Source organism: Vigna angularis, chromosome 6 (assembly GCF_016808095.1).
Source record: "Vigna angularis cultivar LongXiaoDou No.4 chromosome 6, ASM1680809v1, whole genome shotgun sequence".
NCBI lineage: Eukaryota > Viridiplantae > Streptophyta > Magnoliopsida > Fabales > Fabaceae > Vigna > Vigna angularis.
This window is the reverse complement of record NC_068975.1, coordinates 36,424,167-36,446,479: the sequence shown is the minus strand read 5'-3', so window position 1 is coordinate 36,446,479 and position 22,313 is coordinate 36,424,167. Positions and strand designations below refer to the sequence as shown.

Genomic DNA, 22,313 nt, shown 5'->3' with positions numbered 1-22,313 from the left:
CACGATTCCTGGACACTCATATAGTACTAGGTTTAAAACTCACCCAATCGCACTTCTCTAGCGCATTCTCCACTCGCTCTCTCCTTCCGACACGTGCCCATTGCTATCTAAATACTCTCGCTGATCCTCTAACGCAGTGCGGATCATGCCAACTCAAAACGCAGCGGGCGAGTAAGTGTGTGTTTGTACTCCAGCGGGTAAACCTCGTATGCCTCACATGAAAACCACTAAAGTACTCAGAAAACCGCTTCTGAAAGAAAACCAGAAAGGGACAGTGGTTGGGACCTTTGTCCAAACAAAACCACTCTGGCTTTCCATATAAAGCATGTATAATAGTATTGCATCATGTAACTCTCCTAGGATTAGGAACATTCATCTACGGAAATCTTGTCCTTCTTCTCCTTCTCTCCTCTGCTTCTCTCTCATTACAACCCACTCCCATAATTTTCAAGTAAGTTACTTTCATCCTTCTTTGACTTTTCACTGTTCATGGGGGTTTCCAATTTTCGCAAAAACAAGAGAAAATCGTTCCTTTCTATACTTTTTCTATTTCTTGATTTCTTGATCGTTTTTTAAGCCAATTTCTTCTCGTTTTCTAAATACTTATTCCGATTACTGGTATTATTGTTCAATAAGTCTTGTTCTTGACGATCTTAGTGAAGTTTGTTTACTGATCTAACAGGTTAAAGGTGTGATATTTGTGATTATTTTAAGTAAAGATGGGGAGAGGGAAGATTGCGATTCGAAGGATCGACAACTCGACTAGCCGACAAGTGACTTTCTCAAAGAGAAGAAATGGATTGCTGAAGAAAGCTAGAGAATTATCAATTCTTTGTGATGCTGAAGTTGGATTGATGGTGTTTTCCAGCACTGGAAAGCTTTATGATTATGCAAGCACAAGGTAATTAATCAAGATCAGTTTATTTTTAAACAAAATATCTTAGCCCTTTCGCTTTAAATCATGGAAATTGATCTATAATTCTGGGTGCAACATTTTTTTAACTGATATAAAACCTCTTCCATACAGAAAATGAATATATAAAATAATTGAGGTTCACTTTGTGGTTGGTGTCATGTTGTGCTGTACGAAACATTTTATATATCTGCCACTTGCATTTGGAAATAAATCTGTGAGTTCTTTAATGTTTGCCCTCCCTCATGTGATATGGCTTAGGTTGATATAATAAGAAATACTCTGCATGCGCTTCTGCATGGTACGATGTTAATGTCCATCACTCTTATCCTGATATGCATTTATAAGTATATTTCTTAAGGAAAGAAAACTATAGAAACTGTTATTCATAAAATCATCTCTTATTCATAATCTTTCTTTGCCTTTGCTTTTGTGATAAATTATTGAAAAAGCTGTTCTTCCACACATGAATGCGACGATTGTTCCGCATGCCATGTTTAAATAAAAACTATGAAGGAAAGACATACAACAAAAAGAGTGAGGAAACAGAAACAAAAACAATGTGGCAATGGATTATAACGCGAATGACATGTTGTTATAAAGTTTCTTTAATCATTAGGCTATGTTTTCCTGTAATATCTCTCGTAAGAGGCATGGATGAATGAGTAAAAAATATGCTAAATCAGTTAAGTTTAGTGAATTGAAACCCTAGCTTGAACCAAGTGTTGTTGATGTGAACCACTACATTATAGTAAAACATTATAGTCCAAAATGGTGTCTGTTAGGACATTGAGGAAGTTCTTGACCACCACATTAACATTTTAGTGTGGAGGATTTCCCTTCGAATGTTGTTGGTAAATTTTAAATTAATGCAGAATCCCTGTGTTTGATGGGATGAATCCAAAAGTAGAAAGGATTTGATCTAGAAGAAGACAATGCTTGAAACCATTAAGTTTAAGATGGTAGGAGATTAAGGAAAAGAGGTTAAAGCTAACCTAACATGGTTTAACTGGTGACAACAACAGTGATAGAGAGGAGTAGAAAAAACCATGTTGTTTGTCTTGCTCATTGTGAAGAGATAAAAGAATGTGTGGGAGCTCTCATTGGAAAAACCTACCTTCATAATCAATTGTCATTTTACAACGGTTTAAAACTAAATATTAATAAAATATTAAATGAATTTATTTAATTAAAATATAAATTAAATTATTGAATAAAAACTTAGAAGTAACAGTAAGATACTGGTATAAAATTTTAAAATATTTGTTGAGAGATAGAGTTTAAATTTATCTTAATTAGTCCTGTAAAACTGTTTTGTAAAATAAAATTTTCATTTATTTAATTATATATTTTAAAAAAAATATCTTTAGTTAATATGAAATTATCAACTGTTAATCTAACCTAACCTAATTATTGAATAACCTTATTATATGACATTCACAAATATATATACCAGTTGTATCAACAATAAAGAGTAAAATAGAGTATCATTTTGATGAAGATTGTGGTTTAATACAATACACTACCAGTTAAGTTAGTGGCACTTGATCAAGAAAAGAAGAAACAATTTTTGTTTTTGTTTTTAATTAAAGCCTAAGAGAAATAAACACAAATAATTGGTTAAGAAAAATTCAATGAACAAATTCTGGTATAGGTATTATAATCCTATCAATTCTCTACTGATGTAATCTTGTCACTACCTAATATCCTTCAATGGATATGCTTTTTCTCTAATTCAATTTATCCCCAGATTCTTTAAGAAGTAAACATTTAATTACCATTATGATCTCTAATTTGACTGACTTGTCAAGGAATTAAAATTACAATTGAGATATTTAGGTCTAATTCTCTAATGAGTTAATATTTGAATAATTAAGTGTGTTAATGATATAATTTAAATATAAATCAATTCTTAATTTTTTTGTACGATAGGTGATTTAGTAAATGGAACATTTTAATTTTATCTATAATATCCAAATTCCAGCTCAACATGTCAATGTTGAACAACACAAAGTTTTATCCTTTTATATTTTATTAACTATTTTATCTCTTGATCTTTAAGCATTTACTTTATTTTAATTGAAACTGCATCCAACTATTTTCTCCAAATATAAATTAACATGCAATTCCCCTTTTATGTTGTTGTTGTGTTCTTCCCGATTCAATATATACTTCAACTAAATTTATTTTATTACTTGTAAACTTGACAAAATCCTTATAGTAAATAACTCACATAAAAATAAGTGAGATAAATTCTTTCTTATATATATTAGGGAAAAAGTTAAATTAATAATTAATATGTAGTTTTTTTAATATGTAAGGTAAGAAAGAAAGACTTAACAAAAATAAGATTATGCGAGAAGAATAATAATTCACTGTGATAATTATTCATTGGTGCTGTATTTGCTTTTTCTTTAGATAATTCAGTGAGTTGGTAGCGTGGTATAAATATAAATCTAAATTGAATCATGAGAGATGATTAAGTGAACTCTGACTTCTCATTCGTAGTTTACACAAGTACATTTTACACACTAATTATGTGACAAATTTACAAACAAATTTTATTCCTTTTTTTTATAATTTATTTTGTTTCTAGAAATTAATATGCAATTGTTCTTTGTTTGAATATTTTACATTAGTCTTTTAGAATTTCATACTTCAATTAATTCGTTTTACTACTTGTAGGCTTAATGCTTGTCAAAAGTTCCTCACAAATAACAAAATTTGTCTTATTAACAAAATTATTTAAAAATACTAAATCATAAATATACAATCTCAAATTAACCTCTTAAGTACATGAACCAATATACCATTGGCTTTGCAATGATACCCATCTAGAATTCATGTTCCCTTTATGGAAGTTGCTTGATTCTTCCAAATTAGTGCGTAAATATAGATATTTGCAAAATTTTGGATAATACTTTTTCAAAGACTCTATTAAGGATAAAGGGCAATATTCCTTATCTTTTTAGTATTATCTTTTGTAAGGACGAAGTGAATTTGTTTGATCTTCTAACTTAATGAGATTCTCTTCTCATCATATTAAAATGAAATTCTTCAAAAACTTAATGAAATCACTTTTCTGTCTCTTAAAAGTCTTGCATAAAATAAAAGTGATGTCATCTAGTCCTGTATTTATAGAAAACACAATGTCACGCTCTTAATTTTATCTCCTACTCCAAAAATGTAGAAATAAACTATTGATATTGCATTTACTACAAGGATTGTAAATGAACGTAGATGTGGCCTATCCACCTCACAATCCGAATGATTTTGATGGAAATTATCCTTTTTTTGTTTTTGCTTTCAAAGGTTTTAATCCTCCACATATATATTTCATCAACATTTAAAAAATGTTATTTTTTCTTCTCCTTATAAACAATTTAAAGTTGGTAGGTTAGATGTTTATGACATTTTTCTTGTATCATTTTGAGATCTTTTCCTTAAAAGAGGTTAAGACAACAAAACTTATTTCAATGCTTTCTTTTGTTCCCTTCTCATCACGTCAACTTTGATATGTGGTTCTTTGTCTTGTGAAGACGAAGTGTTTCATTTTCTAACTTTTGAACATTTTTGTGATTATTAGAATTATGGGAATTGTGTGTTGTCTTGAAGATATACCCTCTTTAATAGTTTTTTTTTTAATTTGAATTTGCAATTGAAAAAATTGAAATTTGAATGGTATTGGTCTAAAATCCTTATATTTTTTGCAACGAGGAATAGAGTTGAATATATGCATTATGAATAAAATATTTAAAGAGATGTAGTTAGAAATGACTTCTTTCTATTATTGGCTTCAATTAAGTGCTGTTAAGAAGTTTTAATTTTAAAAACATTTTTAATATAAATTGAATCTTAATTAAACTAGTAAAAAGGTAACACAAATATTAAACATAAAAAATAATAATAAAGCTAAACAAAAACTCAAAATTAAAATTATTATACCCTATCCTAACAATATAAAATTTTGTTACTCATCACTGTTACAGCAAGCAAATTCTTTTGAAGGTTGATTGTTGATGAAATTTTTAAAGGCGTTTTCCAACCATGGGATTTCTAAATCTTTCTCAATACATTAAGTTAAGCCAATATTGATTTTCTGAGTTACTCACCGTAAAAGTTGTATTTGGTCCAAATAAAAAAAATAGTGACTGGTTGTATTTGGTCCAAATAAAAAAAATAGTGACTGGTCTTTTTGGTGAGTGTTACTCCCTCCACCACCCGTCTTCTCCTTCCATCTCCCCAACTTTTTCTAAATTCTAATTTTATCCTTTTTACTTTTACTTTTATTTATTTTACTTTTTATTTTTTAAAATCCTAATCCACTTTCACTTTCACCCTTTCTCTTAGAGACAAGCCCCCACTCTCACTCTCACTTTCACTTTCTCTCTTTGTTTTCAATTTTCACATCCGTTAACACAATTCTCCATTTTCAGTTTTTCTTCATTCTTTATTCTCGAAAGCTTAGTTACATTATATTGTATATGGTTTGATTATTTTTGTCATATTTTTTAAAAAGTAATAGAAAGAAGTTGACAGTTTGAACAACAAATTTCATGTGGTACCTCATCAATATATGTGAATGTGAGGATTTCTCAATGTGGTGTAGGTTCAATAAACTAGTTCTAATATTCAAAGTCACAAGATGTGATATATGGTGGTGACGTAGAGAAGGTGAAGGAGACTCGTGACACTGTTGGCGTAGAAGATGGTAGGAATTAATTAGATTAAGTGTTAACCAATGTGGAAATTGAAAAGAAAGAGAGAAAGGAAAAGTGGGGGTGAGGGGTGGGGGCTTGCCTTTGAGAGAAAGAGTGAAAGTGAAAGGGGATTAGGGTTTTAAAAAATAAAAAGTAAAATAGGTAAGGTAAAAGTAATAAGGGTAAGATTGGAATTTAGAAAAAATTGGGAAGGTAGAGGGAGAAGATGAGTTGGTGGAGGGAGAAGATGGGGTGGTGGAGGGAGTAACACTTCTTTTTGGTTAATGTCTTCTGCTTAAACACAATAAAAGCCTAGTTTAGTTGAATTTGTGAGAATTTATTTTTTGCTCACATAAGAGGGCCTTAAGCATAGCTTAGTTGAATTTGTGAGAATTTAATTTTGTTTATATATCTTTTTTTTCTATGGAGACTGAAACAATTATAAAACGCATCAGAATGCCTATTTTATTTAAATTTCTAAATAATTGCTTATAAGACTCCAATATATTATTTTTTTTAGATAATTAAGATTCAAAAGTATAGGATAGGTGTTCAACTATTGTTGTTAATACAACTATCAATACATAGCTTATATATATATATATATATATATATATATATATATATATATATATATATATAGAGAGAGAGAGAGAGAGAGAGAGAGAGAGATTTACAGTACATTAAATCTAAATTCCCTGTACAAGAATATCCAAACAAGATAAAATACATCAAAAGCAATAATTGTTTTGTTTTCCTAGAAGAAACGAACAAAAAGGAAATAATGGCCATGAATAATTAGAAATCTCTAAAGCCTTTGATAAGTTGAGGCTTTTTTAACCATTGGGTATAATTTTAAAAAAGGAAAAGTTTTAAAGGATGTAAGTTGTATTTTAATAAAGATTTTGTTTATAATTTAGGTTTTAAAATGGTATTAAAGTAGTGTTTTGAAAAACAACTATTGTTTCTTTACAAAATTGAAAATGCAACTTTAACTGGAAATTGACTTTTAAAACAATATTTTATTTAATAAAACCATATTTTAAAACACATTATTTTAAAATTTGAATTGTTTTTCTAATATATTCACAAAATTTGCCTACAAATAGAAAAAAAGGAGTCATACATAAATCGAATATAAATTTTACTAGATACGACATTCTTGTAGACTCATTTTTTACTTCGAGTAACTTGTAGTTGAATTGCTCAAATAGGATATTTTCATATCCTTAAAGTCTTCAAGAACAATTTATCCTCTCCACCATGAAAATAACATTAAAGTCACAAATTTCTATGTAACTCATTAAAGTCACAATTTAAAAAGTAGGCATTATATAGATATCATCCTTAACTCCCGTTTAAAACAATCCAACATTTCTTTGAATGACTAAACTAAAATCATAATGAAGTTTAAAAACTGCGCTTAGTTTGTCTCAGATTATATAATGGACGCTTCTTACAATAACTTAAATTTTGCAACGTGTTGATCCACAACTTTTACTTACAAAGAAAAATACTAATATACTCTTTGTATTATATCTGGCAGCATGAAATCTGTTTTTGAGCGCTACAACAAGCTAAAAGAGGAGCATCATCACCTCATGAATCCGGCTTCAGAAGAAAAGGTAACTGTTTCTACAACATTCTTCTTTCCATTTTGGTTTCAGCTTTGGTCATTGTGTTACATTTTGTTTAGAAGCATCATTCTTAATCTTAATGAATTTTGTATCTAACTAAAATTTTGACAAATATTATAATATAAATAAAATTATACAAAAAAATATGAATAAATATGAAAAGAAATGATATTTAAAAAATGATATTATTAATGGTTGATCTTAACATCTGAAAAATTAAGATACAAATTCTGAGATGCAGAACTGCAATTAAACAAAAAAAAAAACACAAAAAAATGAAGTTTGATAAGCCTTAAAAATCATAACAAGAAATAACAAAATCTTAATAATATCAAAATGGTTTAGAAATGAACACTTTCAAAGAATATCTCTCACTTCAAATGATAACTAAAACATCTTGTATATTCTTTTCGACGAGGTACATTACCTTTTAGATCCAGAAAAATGTTTTTTTCAATGTAAATGGTGACAAATTCCCAAGTTTCATGATAACCCGAAAAAATATAGAGCCTAACCTAGATAAGAGTGAGCCAACTCGGCATAAAGCATTGAGTGTCGTCAGTTGAGCATCTGAAGAGAGTGGGCAAGTCTTATCCTCACCCTTCCATGCAAGAAAAAGGGCCCATGCATTACTAGACAACATTTAGATGAAAAACACAACGAAGAAAATCTCTGAACTGATCTAGATCTTAAAATTCAGGAAGGAGCCGACACAAGAGAAAGTACGGCAAAATAGAGATTGACACAACAATACAAAGAGTTAGAAGCTTGACAAAATCAAGAAATAATAAATCTCTACAAATAATAACTCTTAGAAACACATGGCTTCGTTGACATGTTGAAGGATAAATCCAACGCTTCATATGAAGACTTTGCATTCATGGACAATGACTTGCAAGACAACGAATGAACATTATTGATATATACAACATAGTGCCTACATAACAGAAAGGAACGCATAAGCTCGACAGATAAGCTCAGTAATATAACTCGGCAAGCTCGGTAACAAGGCTCACCCACATGAAGCTCGACGATAAAAGCTCGACTCATTTCATTTCTATTATTTCGAGAGTAACAACCCGAAAAGTGTCGAACTCTATCCAAATAGGAGAGTCTCACACATCTACTCCAAAAAACAATAATCTTGATCTCTAAAATGTCCGAATCAACAAAGTAGACCACGAGTCACGAACGACGAAGAGAGATCACACTCCACCTCACCAACATGAAAGGGTGGCCAGGTCCCATAACCTACAAGAGTAGAGCATCAAGTCATTGACTGTAGGAATACACCCTTCTGATCGGGACTGTCACCATGAGCATAACCAAAACAATGAAGTTGTGCACAACTCCACACTACCATATGGAGTTGTGACAACCATGTTCATAACCGTGAGAAATACCAGCCAAGAGTTATCACTATCACCATTACCAACTGACGGGTACACAATCTTAATCGACTAAAGTGCAAGAGCAACTCTCCGAGTACATGATCACCTCGTCATTTAGGTGATCGAGTATAAAAGCAGATCAGTGTTCCAACACCAGAATACACGAGCAAGAACAACCCAACATTCTAGTGTCAAGTACAAGAGCATCTCAACGTCCCAGTATCATACAAGAGCATCTCAACGACAAGAGAAGCGCAACATTTCAACGTCCGAGTAAAAAAGAAGTCTGGCATTACAATGTCTGAGCACAAAAAAGCAAAAATAACTCGGATGTATGGTAATTGATCCTAAAATATCACTCGATGAACTAGGGATTGGAACAGTGACACTCACCATGGGACCAATAATGGAACATTCGATCCTTAGGATTGATAATGTAACATTCGATCCCTAGGACTAATAATGGAACATTCAGTCCCTTGAGCCTTTCACTAGGAATGTCATTCCCCTTAGACCTCATTTTCTTGATCCAATCCTTTCCTCCATCTCTTTCTCTAACAAAGGCTGGAATCTTCCCAATCTACCTTTCAGGTCTTCCATTGCTTGAAAATTCTATTAAGTACAGTACCTGATCTCACAATTTCACCCCACTTTTAGAGTACGTCACTTCACTTTTCATGTCAACCTCTATTGCCAATACTTGATTCTTGTCTACCATCACTGCCTTCTCTATCAATTTGAGAGACCACAGATCACAAAGTCCCACCTCTGTTTGCACCTCCTCTTTTAATCAGTTCAAGAAAATACACATAAAATGTTGCTCAATTTCCCTATAAAAGCTCTGGATATCTGAGAAAATTTTCAACCATATCTACAACCACCTCTATTTGTAGCAGATATAGAAGGATTTTGATAGGTTCAAAGGAAATGTTTATATTAGGAGAAATAAAAGGGACAACTGTCTATGGGTAGGTTTTGTTGTCTCATACTTTTATAAAGTCTGTGTAGACAGTTGTTTTTAGCAGTTTTTTAGGAACTTTTGTAGAGGGAACGCTATGGAGAGTCTGATCCTCTCGAAAGACCAGGGATAGTGTAACATTTTGGATTACTGTGCTCGTTTCATTGTTAATAAAACTGTCTGGTTTTTCTGGGTGAACATCCAAGAACCTGTCTTGGAAGTCTTTACAGTTTTAATAAAATCTGGGTACCTATCAGATTTCAAAAGGGATTTTTTTATCAAGAAGGGTTAGAATCTCTTTATAGCGTTGCCTTGAATTGCTCCCAAGAAGTATGTGGGTTGTAATCACTGCCTTCTCTATCAATTTGAGAGACCACAGATCACAAGTCTCACCTCTGTTTGCACCTCCTCTTTTAATCAGTTCAAGAAAATACACATAAAATGTTGCTCAATTTCCCTATAAAAGCTCTGGATATCTGAGAAAATTTTCAACCATATCTACAACCACCTCTATTTGTAGCGGATATAGAAAGATTTTGATAGGTTCAAAGGAAATGTTTATATTAGGAGAAATAAAAGGGACAACTGTCTATGGATAGGTTTTGTTGTCTCATACTTTTATAAAGTCACAGTTGTTTTTAGCAGTTTTTTAGGAAGTTTTGTAAAGGGAAGGCAAGGGAGAGTCTGATCCTCTCGAAAGACCAGGGATAGTGTAACAGTTTGGATTACTGTGCTTGTTTCATTGTTAATAAAGCTGTCTGGTTTTTCTAGGTGAACATCCAAGAACCTGTCTTGGAAGTCTTTACAGTTTTAATAAAATCTGGGTACCTATCAGATTTCAAAAGGGATTTTTTTATCAAGAAGGGTTAGAATCTCTTTATGGCGTTGCCTTGAATTGCTCCCAAGAAGTATGCGGGTTGTAATCACTGCCTTCTCTATCAATTTGAGAGACCACAGATCACAAAGTCTCACCTCTGTTTGCACCTCCTCTTTTAATCAGTTCAAGAAAATACACATAAAATGTTGCTCAATTTCCCTACAAAAGCTCTGGATATCTGAGAAAATTTTCAACCATATCTACAACCACCTCTATTTGCAGCAGATATAGAAAGATTTTGATAGGTTCAAAGGAAATGTTTATATTAGGAGAAATAAAAGGGACAACTGTCTATGGGTAGGTTTTGTTGTCTCATACTTTGTAGACAGTTGTTTTTGGCAGTTTTTTAGGAAGTTTGTAAAGGGAAGGCTAGGGAGAGTCTGATCCTCTCGAAAGACCAGGGATAGTGTAACAGTCTGGATTACTGTGCTTGTTTCATTGTTAATAAAGCTGTCTGGTTTTTCTGGGTGAACATCCAAGAACCTGTCTTGGAAGTCTTTACAGTTTAAATAAAATCTGGGTACCTATCAGATTTCAAAAGGGATTTTTTATCAAGAAGGGTTAGAATCTCTTTATAGCGTTGCCTTGAATTGCTCCCAAAAAGTAAGTGGGTTGTAATTACCCCACCATGAAACCAACCCAAAGCTCAACCCTCTAGCGCAACCATAGAGCTTGCTTTCACTTGTTGCTTCTTTGATGCAAAATTACCGTTCCAACTCCCAGCCCACTGGTCCACCTGAATGCGTCTTCTCCCAACATTACGAAATGGGAATCTAAAGTTGAAGTTTTCTCTATTGATCCCTAAACAATTGTCGTGGACTCCTCATTCTGAGATGTGACATTCTGCGTAGTTCGATGCCCGCTCGCTACAATTTGAACAACAAGAATATCAATCATTCAACCATTTCCTCAACTTCCTTGAGTCGGACCTCTTGCACCTTGCAGTGGATCTGTCGCTCCTTCCTATCTTTCCCCGATATGCATTCTTCCTCAAAACATCTATCCACCGATTTCAATCTTGTGCCCATTTCTCATACAAACCATAAAGGCTTAAAATCTTTATTTGTTTGCAATACCCATTAGTTCGAAATTCAGCTTTGATACCAATTGCTAGAACTGGATCATAATTGCGAACAAAGGAATGAATCGTTACTGGCGAACCCTAGATACACATACAAACGAATGATCTGGGAAAGGAACCAAGAAGGAGGCATGCAACGGATCCATGACTAGCACAAAAGGCCAGTGTGAGGATGAAAAAAAATAAGTGACAAACCTCGGAAAATGATGATGTAAAAGGACAATAACAGATATTATAGGCAATATGAGAAATTGGCAGAAAATTTAAGAAACTAAAATTATCCAAGAAAAATACAAACCAACATAAGATAACTGACAGGTCCAAACTAACTTCACAAAGCTCATCTTCCTTGAACATGAAAATGTAACTTAATAACCTAACTGAAGTCTACTATTAGTGAAACAATATACTTAGGGAGATTATCAAAAACAAGGCTAGAACAAACAACACTACATGCAGCAGAATAATAATGTACAGGACCATATCAGCAATAATTTTAGACTTAAAAAGCATCCTCACATTGGTTTTCAACTCTAAATTAACAATGTTAGTCCTCAAATTGTCTAGCCGGTAATTCTTAGATTTAAAATAATCTCCTTAAGTAATAACTGTTTAATTGATATCTGTATTTCTCTTCTTGCTAGTTTTGGCAGACAGAAGCAGCAAACTTGAGGACACAGCTTCAGTATTTGCAAGAATGCCACAGGTAAAAATATAAATAAACTAACACCCATTAGTTGCGTAAATACACTATATAAGCAATCCATAGATATGCAATCGAACAGGTTATTTCATCAGAGTTGACTCCAGTAAAGAGATATGTGAAGTGACCAAGTAATGAATATCTATCAACGATTGATTTAAACTAGTAGGTTAAATTTACAAAGGCACCTTTCTTCAATTCTTCAACGCCTTACATCACTTTACAAATCCAAATTCTACAACGCGTCTTTCGGGAAGGAAAAAAAAACTAAGGGCATAAAATAGGGAAAAGGAAAATGGCAAATTTTATCATCCGCCTTTCTTAATCTCCATTACAAGATCCAAAAAAGAAAATTGAATCCACCTTTACTTCTTTTTCTCTCTCCAACCATTTCCAGAGAATGAACTTAAATATATTAAAAAGTAATTTACATATTTGTCATTTGTTAGTATGTCAATCTGTCCATGTCAAACGCTTACGGCACCCCTAGTCTGTATGAAATGAAGATGTTACAAGACCCAAAAAGGTTGATTCAATAGCTCATCACCGGAAACAATCGTATGGTAAATCAAACAAATTTGTTCTACAGACTCTGTAGAGTTTTATATCAGTTAACCACGTGATACCATCTTGGAAAACTTATTGATATTTTTATAAAGTGCTAATGGACAGCTTAGTTTCTTACACAAATTACACAAATGCTAAAAAACTAATTTCAGAAACTCACGATATTTTTTCTGCTAAGTGATAAACCAATCTAACATTGAGAAAGCATTTCAATTTTTGTTTCTTTTGGCAATAGCAGGCAATTAATGGGTGAAGAACTTACGGGTTTGGGTATCAAAGAACTACAAAATCTGGAAAACCAACTGGAGATGAGTCTAAAGGGTGTTCGCATGAAAAAGGTATGATGGTTCAGTTCAAATTAAACCTCTTCCCTTTAAGATTTCATCCTTTTATGGAAAATTTATAACTTGCATTATCATCTATTTCCCTCCAGGATCAAATTTTAACAAGTGAGATTAAAGAACTGCGCCAAAAGGTTTTTTAGGAGTCTCGTTTCATTATTCCCGATATTTACTAAGGTTTTCCTAAAAATTCTGACCAATTGTCATTAATGCCATTGTAGGGAAATCTCATTCATCAGGACAATGTTGAACTCTATCAAAAAATGGACCAGATTCAAAAGGAAAATGCAGAGCTACAGAAGAAGGTAAATGATCCAGCACACTATATAATTCAAAAAACTATTATTTCATCTTTACATAAACGCATGCCTAAGACTAACAAAGGCTTGTACAATGAACAAGTCAGTACATAAACTGACACTTCATGTGGATAGGGCCATGTCAAACATATTTTCCTCATTTATTGAGCTTAGTTCTAATTATCTAAGCTAAAGGCTTAAAGTTTCCTTTATTAGATAAACCTAAACAGAAGATTTGGCTTTTAGGTTTTCGGAAGCAGGAGTACAGGTGAAGAAAATGTGGCATCCAGTCCTTCTTACATGGTCAGAAATGAATATGAATTACGTCCACCAATCAGTCTCCAGCTAAGTCAGCCACAGACTCAATACAGTGAACCATCAGCCAAAGTAATGAAACTCGGGTATTCCCTCAAACTGATAATAAATCAAGTCAATCATTTTTGTTTTCAATTTCACAAGACACTAAAAACTTAATCTCTGTGCCAGATTGCAGCTGCATTAGCAAAAAATTGTTCAGTAAACGGGGATTTGTCATTTTGTGACAAGAAGCAACTGTTACAACTTCTGCCTAGAATGGTCAGACTTTCCACGAGTTGGGTCTTGTAGTTCCTCAACCGCATTTGTTCCATTCAACTCTATAATGCATGTATGGTACGAGATTATCTATCAAGAAGCTTATGATTACTGTTAAGGATTAGACATAATGATTGCCCTTGTAAAGTTTAAGCAATAAAAATATCAACAATTGAGCCTGGTGTTTTTTGCTATAAACTCTAAATACATATTTCGTGCCCAATTAAATCCAATTCAGAACACAACCACCTGCACCTATACATATAATAAGTAATCCAAAACACATTGGGAACTATGTAGGTCAGAAAGTAAGTGACACATAAGTATGACTGATGATTCTTCAAAATGAATTATAAAAAAGTATTGCTAACAATGAAGAGGAAATCAATATCCCCAAATCATACAAACCAATGTATTCTGCAACACCATGTGCCTGCTTAATGCAAAGCTTAAACATGAAACAGAAACATAAACTTATCAACTGCATAATAAGAAAATTGAAATTCAGAGAAGCAGACCTAAATTTACACTTAAAAAGGTAAATCATCTTTCTGAATCAAACAACTAGACTTTCCTTATGGCTGATAGCACATAATTCTAATTTTCACAATCTAACAAATTTACGTATTTGTACTTGCAATATCTAAAGATTCTGCATATAATGTTAATCACATATCGACATGTCAAGTGGGACTAAACTGTATCTCCCCTATCATCCCAGTCAAGTGCCACTAGAGCAAACAATATTACACTGGTAATTAAGGATATTATCTTCTGGACTCAGAAGGCTTACTGTATAGAATAGAATATCGTTTCAAAGGTAAAAATAATCATAGTGCATAATGCAACTGAAAAGAGCAATGGCAAGGCATGGTGCAGCACTTACAATTTTTGTGAACTATTGGCACATAAAATCAGTATCAGATTGCCAATAATAACAAAAAAAGGAGCTTTTCTTGCGGATGCTTCAATCATGCAATAGAACAACCTGAAGAGATATCAAAGCTCAGGTTAAGGCAAGTTCAAGCAAGAGCAGACATTAGGGCCAAATAAAAGACTTAACAAAAGGAAGCTCAAAAACCAATCTGCGTCACCAATTAAGATTGTCAAATTGGAATCCTCAAAGTAATAATTTTTTTTGTTAATTACTTTTGTGACCTAACTTGACATCACATACAGGAACAGGATAGCAGAAACAAAACTATTGGTTTGTGTCAGTCTTGTAACCAATAATTTTCATTTGTGGAAAGACTTAAGAAAGTGAAAAAACACAAATAATTTTCATCAGTTTGAACAGTTCAAAATGCCAGGCGATACTACCCAAATTAAGCAGGATGGTCTTTCCAAAAAGATACATGTAGTCTCATTAGAAAAAAAAAAGTTCGAAAGACCTAGAAAAACATCTATTGTTTTATGACATACACCATGTTCAAGATTTTTACTTTGACAATTTTGAACTATAAGTAACACCATACCAAATAATTACATAAAATTAAGAAAAAGTAGTATAATAATTTCTCAAGGAGTATTTCAAAATTTTCCAAGGGAACACTCCTTCAATATTGTAAATTTTTAATTTTCAAAAAAAGTATAATATATAAGATTAATTATTTCTTTATTTTTACAATAATAACATTAATTTTATTCTTCAATTATAAATTAAGTCTTCAACAAGTAAAGAAATTTCAATAGCATAAAATTAGCATCAATGTGATATATTAATAATACAAAATTCTATTTGATTCCTAAGATTTTAATTATGACATCAGCACCACAATACGATCTTTAATTATTTTTGTAATAATACAGGCCAGCTCTAGTTTTAAGAGTTAAAAGTAATCAAATTCAAACTCAGATTTTAAACTCCAGTTTTTTCACAATGATTTTAGTAATTGACTAGAAGCTCAGCTCAGTTATAACTTCTTCAGGATTTAATTATGTGTTAACTGTCAAGAACACCAAAAGAATTTCCTATTTTAAAGTAATGATTGCAATAAAACTTAGTCTAGTGATGAAACATTCCATAACTTAACGGATAATTATTAGATAATAATGAAAGTTCGTTATTATTTTGAATAGTGATAAGAGATTAAGAATTAAATAATATACTAAAGAAGCTCCGACTATAAACTTAACTTGAAGAGTATCAAATCTCAAATAAATTATGCAATAATTATTAAGTACTGGTTATAAATTAATTAAATATATAAATCAGCCTGTATCTATTCAATAGAACAGAATCATTATATATGACGGCGCTATACTAATAACTAAATGACTACCAAAAAATTACCTGACAAATAGCTTTTGTAGTGGTCCTGAAGAATATTGGTATAGCAAATAGCTTACTAGTTGACACTGATCCAAGAACTTACAACTTATAAGATGTGATGATTCCAAACTTTGATCATACATCAAAATCATCTATATTCTTTTCCTTCTCAACTCAAAACAGATACTAATGCAAAATGAGTTCAAAATACAGCTACAAGTTCAACTAAACTTTTTTGTCAGACAATTTACCCTATAATTTTCAATCATTTGAATCATAAAATTTAAACTTGAGTGTAAGACAAATCCTATTCTAAAAGTATTCATGTGATTGTTCAACCAGTGTTTTTTCGATAGTTCAAACACATACTTAATTCCCTAACTGAAATTCAAGCACATACTTTAAGATGAGGAACGACTCTAATTAACAATAATAAAATTTCATTAGCACATTAATTATTTTATGAATAAAACTCGTTAAAACGAATATAAAGTTAAAAATTTATACAGCAGAAAAATTAATTTACTAGTAAAGGAAAAACAGGTGACACTTCGTTTCTTGAAGTATATAAAAGTTTAGTTTTTTTTTCAATTATTTTCATATTCCAAGTACATTTTCACGGATCCAAACCATATATATTCGTTAAAATTTTGACATATAAAGGTCTCTCAATAAAAAATAAAAAAAAAGAGTAACGTTTTTACTACTCTTATTTTACAAGTATTACAAACTTCAACTACTCTTAAGGGGATATTAAAGTACGTGCAGAAAACATAAATTACATAACACTAATTTTTTATTATTTACAAAAAACAAATTTAAAATTAAAATATTCTTTTCTTACCCCCACACTCTTTTTGACACCCAGAATTCAGTTTCCCATAGATAAAAATCGTCAGAAATAGGTATGCAAGGGAATGAGGAATTTGCACTGAATGTGAAATGCATAAATATTTGAAAGAATACAAAATGGTGAAAGTACATTTTTGTACTGACACTAGCTAAAAGCTATGGGAGTATTGTGGTTTGGTACCTTGCTATTTGTAGCTGTAACATTAAAAAAACAAAAGGTAGATAGCAGCCATAATTTAAATAACGACATCTAACACTAAGTCTCAACCTATCATTAAGTTTATGAAACTAGAACACAATGTATTTTCTCTACATGAGTTCCTTTTTCTTCTCGTATAAACAATGTATTTTGATTGGATTGTTTATAATAATTATAAAATTAGTTTAACGAAATAATCGTTTATTCTTATAATCAATTATATGAAATAAATTTTATGCTAGGATATGATATGCTAAAAGAGAACTTAATATGTTTGATTTGGATTATTTAAAATAATCAAATTGTAGTAGGAAAAACAATGTGGTTACTTATATAAAATGTCAATTATATATATTATTATATTTACGTTCTAACAAGTCCCATGTTTTAAAATATTATTCTTGTAATTATACTACTATCCACAAATTTTAATTAATTTAACTGTCTTTCATATTTAAAAAAAATATAGAAATTAATTATATAGAACTACTGAAATTATTATAATAATAATTATTATTATGTAGTCCCATATTTTTTATGATAATAAAAGTAATAAAATTAATATTATTATTGTTATTATAATTATGAAATTAAATATGAATAATTTTTATAATTTTATTGTATGTAGCTTTTTATTTATTTTATAAGTAATATTTGATTAAAAAGTCGTTAAGTTTAAAAAAATATCAAATAAAATAATTTTGTTAAATTTAAGCAAACGATTACTTAAAAGATAATATTAATAAAATAATTATTTTAATTTAAAAATTATATATTTAAAAAATAAAATTGAAAAACAAATGTCAAAAATACAATTCAATCCAACGCGTAACCCTCAAAATCCAAATACGATCAAGTTGTGTATTTAGGTTCCTCTATAAAATGAGAAAGCCTTTAGGATGTGTTTATTTTCAAGATTATGAGTTTCGATCCTTTCATGTTATTAGATAACATGATATCGTATTGAATTGAAGAAAATATATATTTTCTTTAGATAAACATCCAGCATGATTCATTTTCGCAACCACTACTTATATTAGATAAAAAATCGTATATAAGAATATGCAAATCCCAATTATATTTAAAATGACAAAAAAAAATGTTATTAATGTATGTTACTTTCCAAATATATTTGATTATTCAGATTATAATCCAAGATTGAAATATTAACAAAGAAAAATTTATAATAAACAGTCTTTAACATTATTATTAAAAGTTAACAAGTTATTTTTCCGTTAAAATTTGTTTCCTCACTTTATTCTCAATAACTAATAACTTTAAATACAAAAATAGTTATAAGAGATATCTTCATACTACTTCTATAACTGTTTCTAATAAAATTTGTGTTTGCTTCAAGACAATCAAACAAAAATAAATTCTTCCAAACTATTCTCCACATTACCCATCTAAAAATAAAACATAATAACATAATCAACTATAAAATAGTTGATTATATATTGTTCCATCATATTAGAAAAAAAAAGTCTTTTGAAAGAAATACCAGTTTATAAACATCTTTCTTCCTTAATTCATTAATAAATTGAGAGAATTTTAGGAGAGAACCATAAAAGATCTCTATATAAAACTAAAAACAAACCATATCTCAAATTAAGAAATGCAAATTCAGCTCGAAACAAATACCACATATAATTAAATATTGAAAGTGAACTTAGTTCTTCGGGACATTTTAGGATCAACTTTATTTACTAGAAGTGACATTACCTTGTTTTGAAAAGCTATCTCACTCCTCAAATAACTTACACACTGAACACGCATTTAGTTTGAATGATCAATGTGTACGCCCTCACATGTATATGTAACATCTCCAAACTATCACCCTCTGTCTGTAACATCCAGCTCAAATGAAGACGCAAATCGAGCCCTTACAGTCCAACAAGTGAAACAGCAAAACACAAAGCAACAAAATGCGAAACAACAAATCACATAGCAACAACCTCTAAGGAAGTTAGTTACATGTGAAGGATGTGGTTAAAGATCCAAAGATGCATGAAGGTAAAGCAAAGGAACGTTTTATTTAAAGGTTATGTCATGGAGGAGTTTGTTTGTGGTGAGTCGATTTCCCTTTGATACTCTTTTTTCTCTCTAATTTATCTATTCAATTTCTGAAATTTTGAGCCGTGTCTTCTCATTTCCTATGCCAGCTTCTTAGTCTGATGTTTGCAAATTTTTATACTCCTTTATTACTATTATTTTTTGCTTGTAATTTTTGTTATTAGTATTTCATGGGATTGTGGTTTAAACACAATATAAGGTTTAAAGACAAAAGTGAACCCAATGTTAATAACAGAAATTATAAGCAATCAACCAATAGTAATAGGGGAATTTAACAATCTGCAAACAAACACACCAGCAACCTAGCATAGGAAAGAATAAACAATTCAAAGTTTTAGAACTTGAATAGATGAATTAGGGAGAAAAGAAAGATCAAGAGAGAATCAACTCACCACAATCATAAACCCCTCAAAGGAGCATAACTTTTCAACAAAAAGTTCCCTCTTCGCAATGTCCTCATATTTCTAAGTGTAACCTTACCTTCTAGACTTTTAGCCATATCACCCTCGCATGTAACTAACTTTCTCAAAGATTGTTGTTATGTATTTTATTGTTCTACATTTTGTTGTTTTGTATTTTACTGCTTCACTTATTAAACTGGAAAGGCTTGATTTGAGCAGGATGTTACCTATGCAACCCAAATCGAGACCTCGCAGCTCAACAAGTGAATCAGAAAAACAAAAACAATAAAATGCAGAACAGAAAAACACTAAGCAATAACCTCTGACAAAGTTAGTTAGAGGTGAAGGTAATGTGGTTAAAGATTTAGAGGGTATGGTCACAAGGAGAAGCACGAGGGCGAAACAAAGTTATGCTCATTGAGAAGTTTGTGTTTGTGATGAGCAAATTCTCTCTTATACTTTTTTCCCTAATTTATCTATTCAATTTCTGAAATTATGAGTTGTGTTTTCTACCTTCCTATAATAGGTTATTGGTATACTATCTGCACATTTTCAAACTACCCTATTACTATTTATTTTTGCTTATAATTTTTATTATTAATATTTCATGCGACATTTAAATACACTATAAGGTTTAAACGCAAAAGTGTACCCAATATTAATATTATAAACAATCAACCATAAAAAGGGAGAAGAAACCGTTGAGTTCTAGAAATTGAACAGATGATTAGGAAGAAAAGAAATATCATAGGGAATTGGCTCACCACAAGTACAAACCTCTCAATAAGATAACTTTTCAAATAAAGGTTCCTTCACGTTGCCCTGGTACTTCTCCTTATGAAGTTACCCTCTGAATCTTTAGCCATGTCAGATTCATATGTAACTAACTTCCTCGGAGTTTATTTTTGTTGGTGTTTTGTTGTTTTACATTTTGTTGCTTTTTGCTGTTTCACCTATTGAATTGGAAGGAGCTTGATTTTGGCTCCATGTTACACTCTCCTTCCAACCAAAATTATGTATGTGACCCATATAATTACTAGAAATCATACTAGATAGTTTTTTTAAATATTAAAAATACTCTTCAACATTAGTAAACCACGACTAAGGAACTATTTTACTGAATATTCGATACCAGAAATATTACTTAAATAGTTTCATTATTTTAAAGACTAGATCTATCTCCAACTTAGATGAATTTCTGATAAATAAAAGCAATATTTTAATATAAATCTCACATTGAGTTTTTTAAATAGGGATCTCATAAATGCGAATTCTTTTTTAAAAAGAATTTGTTACTAAAAAAATACTGAGGATACTTTTATACCTTTAGGAAGGAGTGAAAAAGTACTGTTCGGAGGATAAAACTGATGGTTTATTCCCAAGGATTCATGACTGTAATTATATAATAATTATTAATGGTAAACGGAACCATTACCAACCTTGGTAGATAAACAATTTTAATTATCTATTTATCCATAATATTATCATTGACATATGAAAGCTAACTAAATTGAGAATCAATTCATGCTAAACAAAAGGTAAAGCAACAAACACAAAAACAATGTTGCACCATATGCTACTTGCAATTGGTATAAATTGGGAGGAAAAAATACCAATCAGCGAATTCTAATTACCACAGAATCCATGTCGATCTCTCATAAGTCATAAAAAGAAGAATAAAAGCCAGAAACAAGTACATATAGCTCAAAACTTCAAAAAAAATGGGGGCCAAAACACAAGTTCAGAGAATGAAACACTCGCACAATCATACATACGTTAAAACGCTAATAAATGCATATTTATGAATATGAATTTGAACCGTACCTTGGCAGATCCGTCTCTATTCTATAGCTTCCTCATTCTCCACGTTAGGTCACAGAACTAAGCATCAAAAAGTTCACGGTAAGCAAAAGCATAAGTTAAGTTAAAAACGCGGCGAAAATGAAATAGAGGAAGAAGGAACCGTGTGTTTGGCGACGACAAGCGAAGCACGAGCGCGATCGGCGAAGAGAATGATCGAATGGTTTTTCATTTTGAATGATTCACAGATTAGAAGAGAATCACTCATCAGCTTTTCTCATAAGATGAGTCTGGTTTGAAGAAGGGCATGGTACTATTACAAAGGTGGAAAGGTGGTAGAGAGAGAAGAAAATATCTTAGTGAAGAGACCATAAATTAATAATTAATTATTGGAGAGGTACAATTCTCTGCAGCAGAGGGAATGGTGACCCTGCACAGCTGTTACACACTGAGTGGAAGTTGATTGTTGTTCAATTCATTATTAATTTAATAGGTTTAAATATATTTTAAATCAATGCAAATGCAAATTTCACCTCTCCTAAAAGATATATGTAATGTAACTGTTTAATTACTAATATTTTTAACCATTCTTTTTTTCATCTTTATTTTTACTAATTTAACAGTAAAAATAAAATATATTCAAATTATTATAATCAAAATTATAAAATTATTTTAA

The 22,313-nt window shown here is 31.0% G+C and overlaps 1 protein-coding gene and 1 long non-coding RNA gene across 7 annotated transcripts; one reads left to right on the top strand and one right to left on the bottom strand.

The window, feature by feature from the left end:
• The first annotated feature begins 365 nt into the window (after positions 1-365).
• On the top strand, positions 366-14,211 carry LOC108342867 (MADS-box transcription factor ANR1). 4 transcript variants are annotated; one of them, XM_052878928.1, is made up of 9 exons: positions 366-451; positions 683-901; positions 7,160-7,238; positions 12,202-12,263; positions 13,066-13,165; positions 13,261-13,302; positions 13,390-13,473; positions 13,714-13,868; positions 13,954-14,211. In XM_052878928.1, the coding sequence occupies exons 2-9, from the start codon at positions 720-722 to the stop codon at positions 13,967-13,969; spliced, it is 720 nt and encodes a 239-aa protein (XP_052734888.1). In that variant the 5' UTR covers positions 366-451; positions 683-719; the 3' UTR covers positions 13,970-14,211. The 4 variants fall into 4 exon arrangements, with proteins under 4 accessions (XP_052734888.1, XP_052734887.1, XP_052734889.1 ...); XM_052878927.1 differs by having other exon boundaries at positions 13,063-13,165; XM_052878929.1 differs by lacking the exons at positions 13,390-13,473; positions 13,714-13,868; positions 13,954-14,211 and having other exon boundaries at positions 13,063-13,165; positions 13,261-13,349.
• Positions 8,028-22,003, bottom strand: LOC108342868 (uncharacterized). Of its 3 annotated transcripts, XR_008249851.1 has the most exons (5): positions 21,801-22,003; positions 21,662-21,718; positions 14,927-15,028; positions 9,035-11,705; positions 8,028-8,942 (listed from the first exon to the last, which is right to left on the bottom strand). It is a non-coding gene; the product is annotated as an uncharacterized LOC108342868 (long non-coding RNA). The 3 variants fall into 3 exon arrangements; XR_008249850.1 differs by having other exon boundaries at positions 8,028-11,705; positions 21,801-21,993; XR_001833438.2 differs by lacking the exon at positions 9,035-11,705 and having other exon boundaries at positions 8,028-8,501; positions 21,801-21,991.
• Positions 22,004-22,313: the final 310 nt, after the last annotated feature.

What these genes read in the sequence shown, in the direction of transcription:
- LOC108342867 (XM_052878927.1), top strand. Translation starts at nt 720, where the DNA reads ATGGGGAGAGGGAAGATTGCGATTCGAAGGATCGACAACTCGACTAGC. An exon ending in TATGATTATGCAAGCACAAG is followed by an intron (nt 902 to 7,159) that starts GTAATTAATCAA and finishes TATATCTGGCAG; the next exon opens with CATGAAATCTGTTTTTGAGC. An exon ending in TATTTGCAAGAATGCCACAG is followed by an intron (nt 12,264 to 13,062) that starts GTAAAAATATAA and finishes TTTTGGCAATAG; the next exon opens with CAGGCAATTAATGGGTGAAG.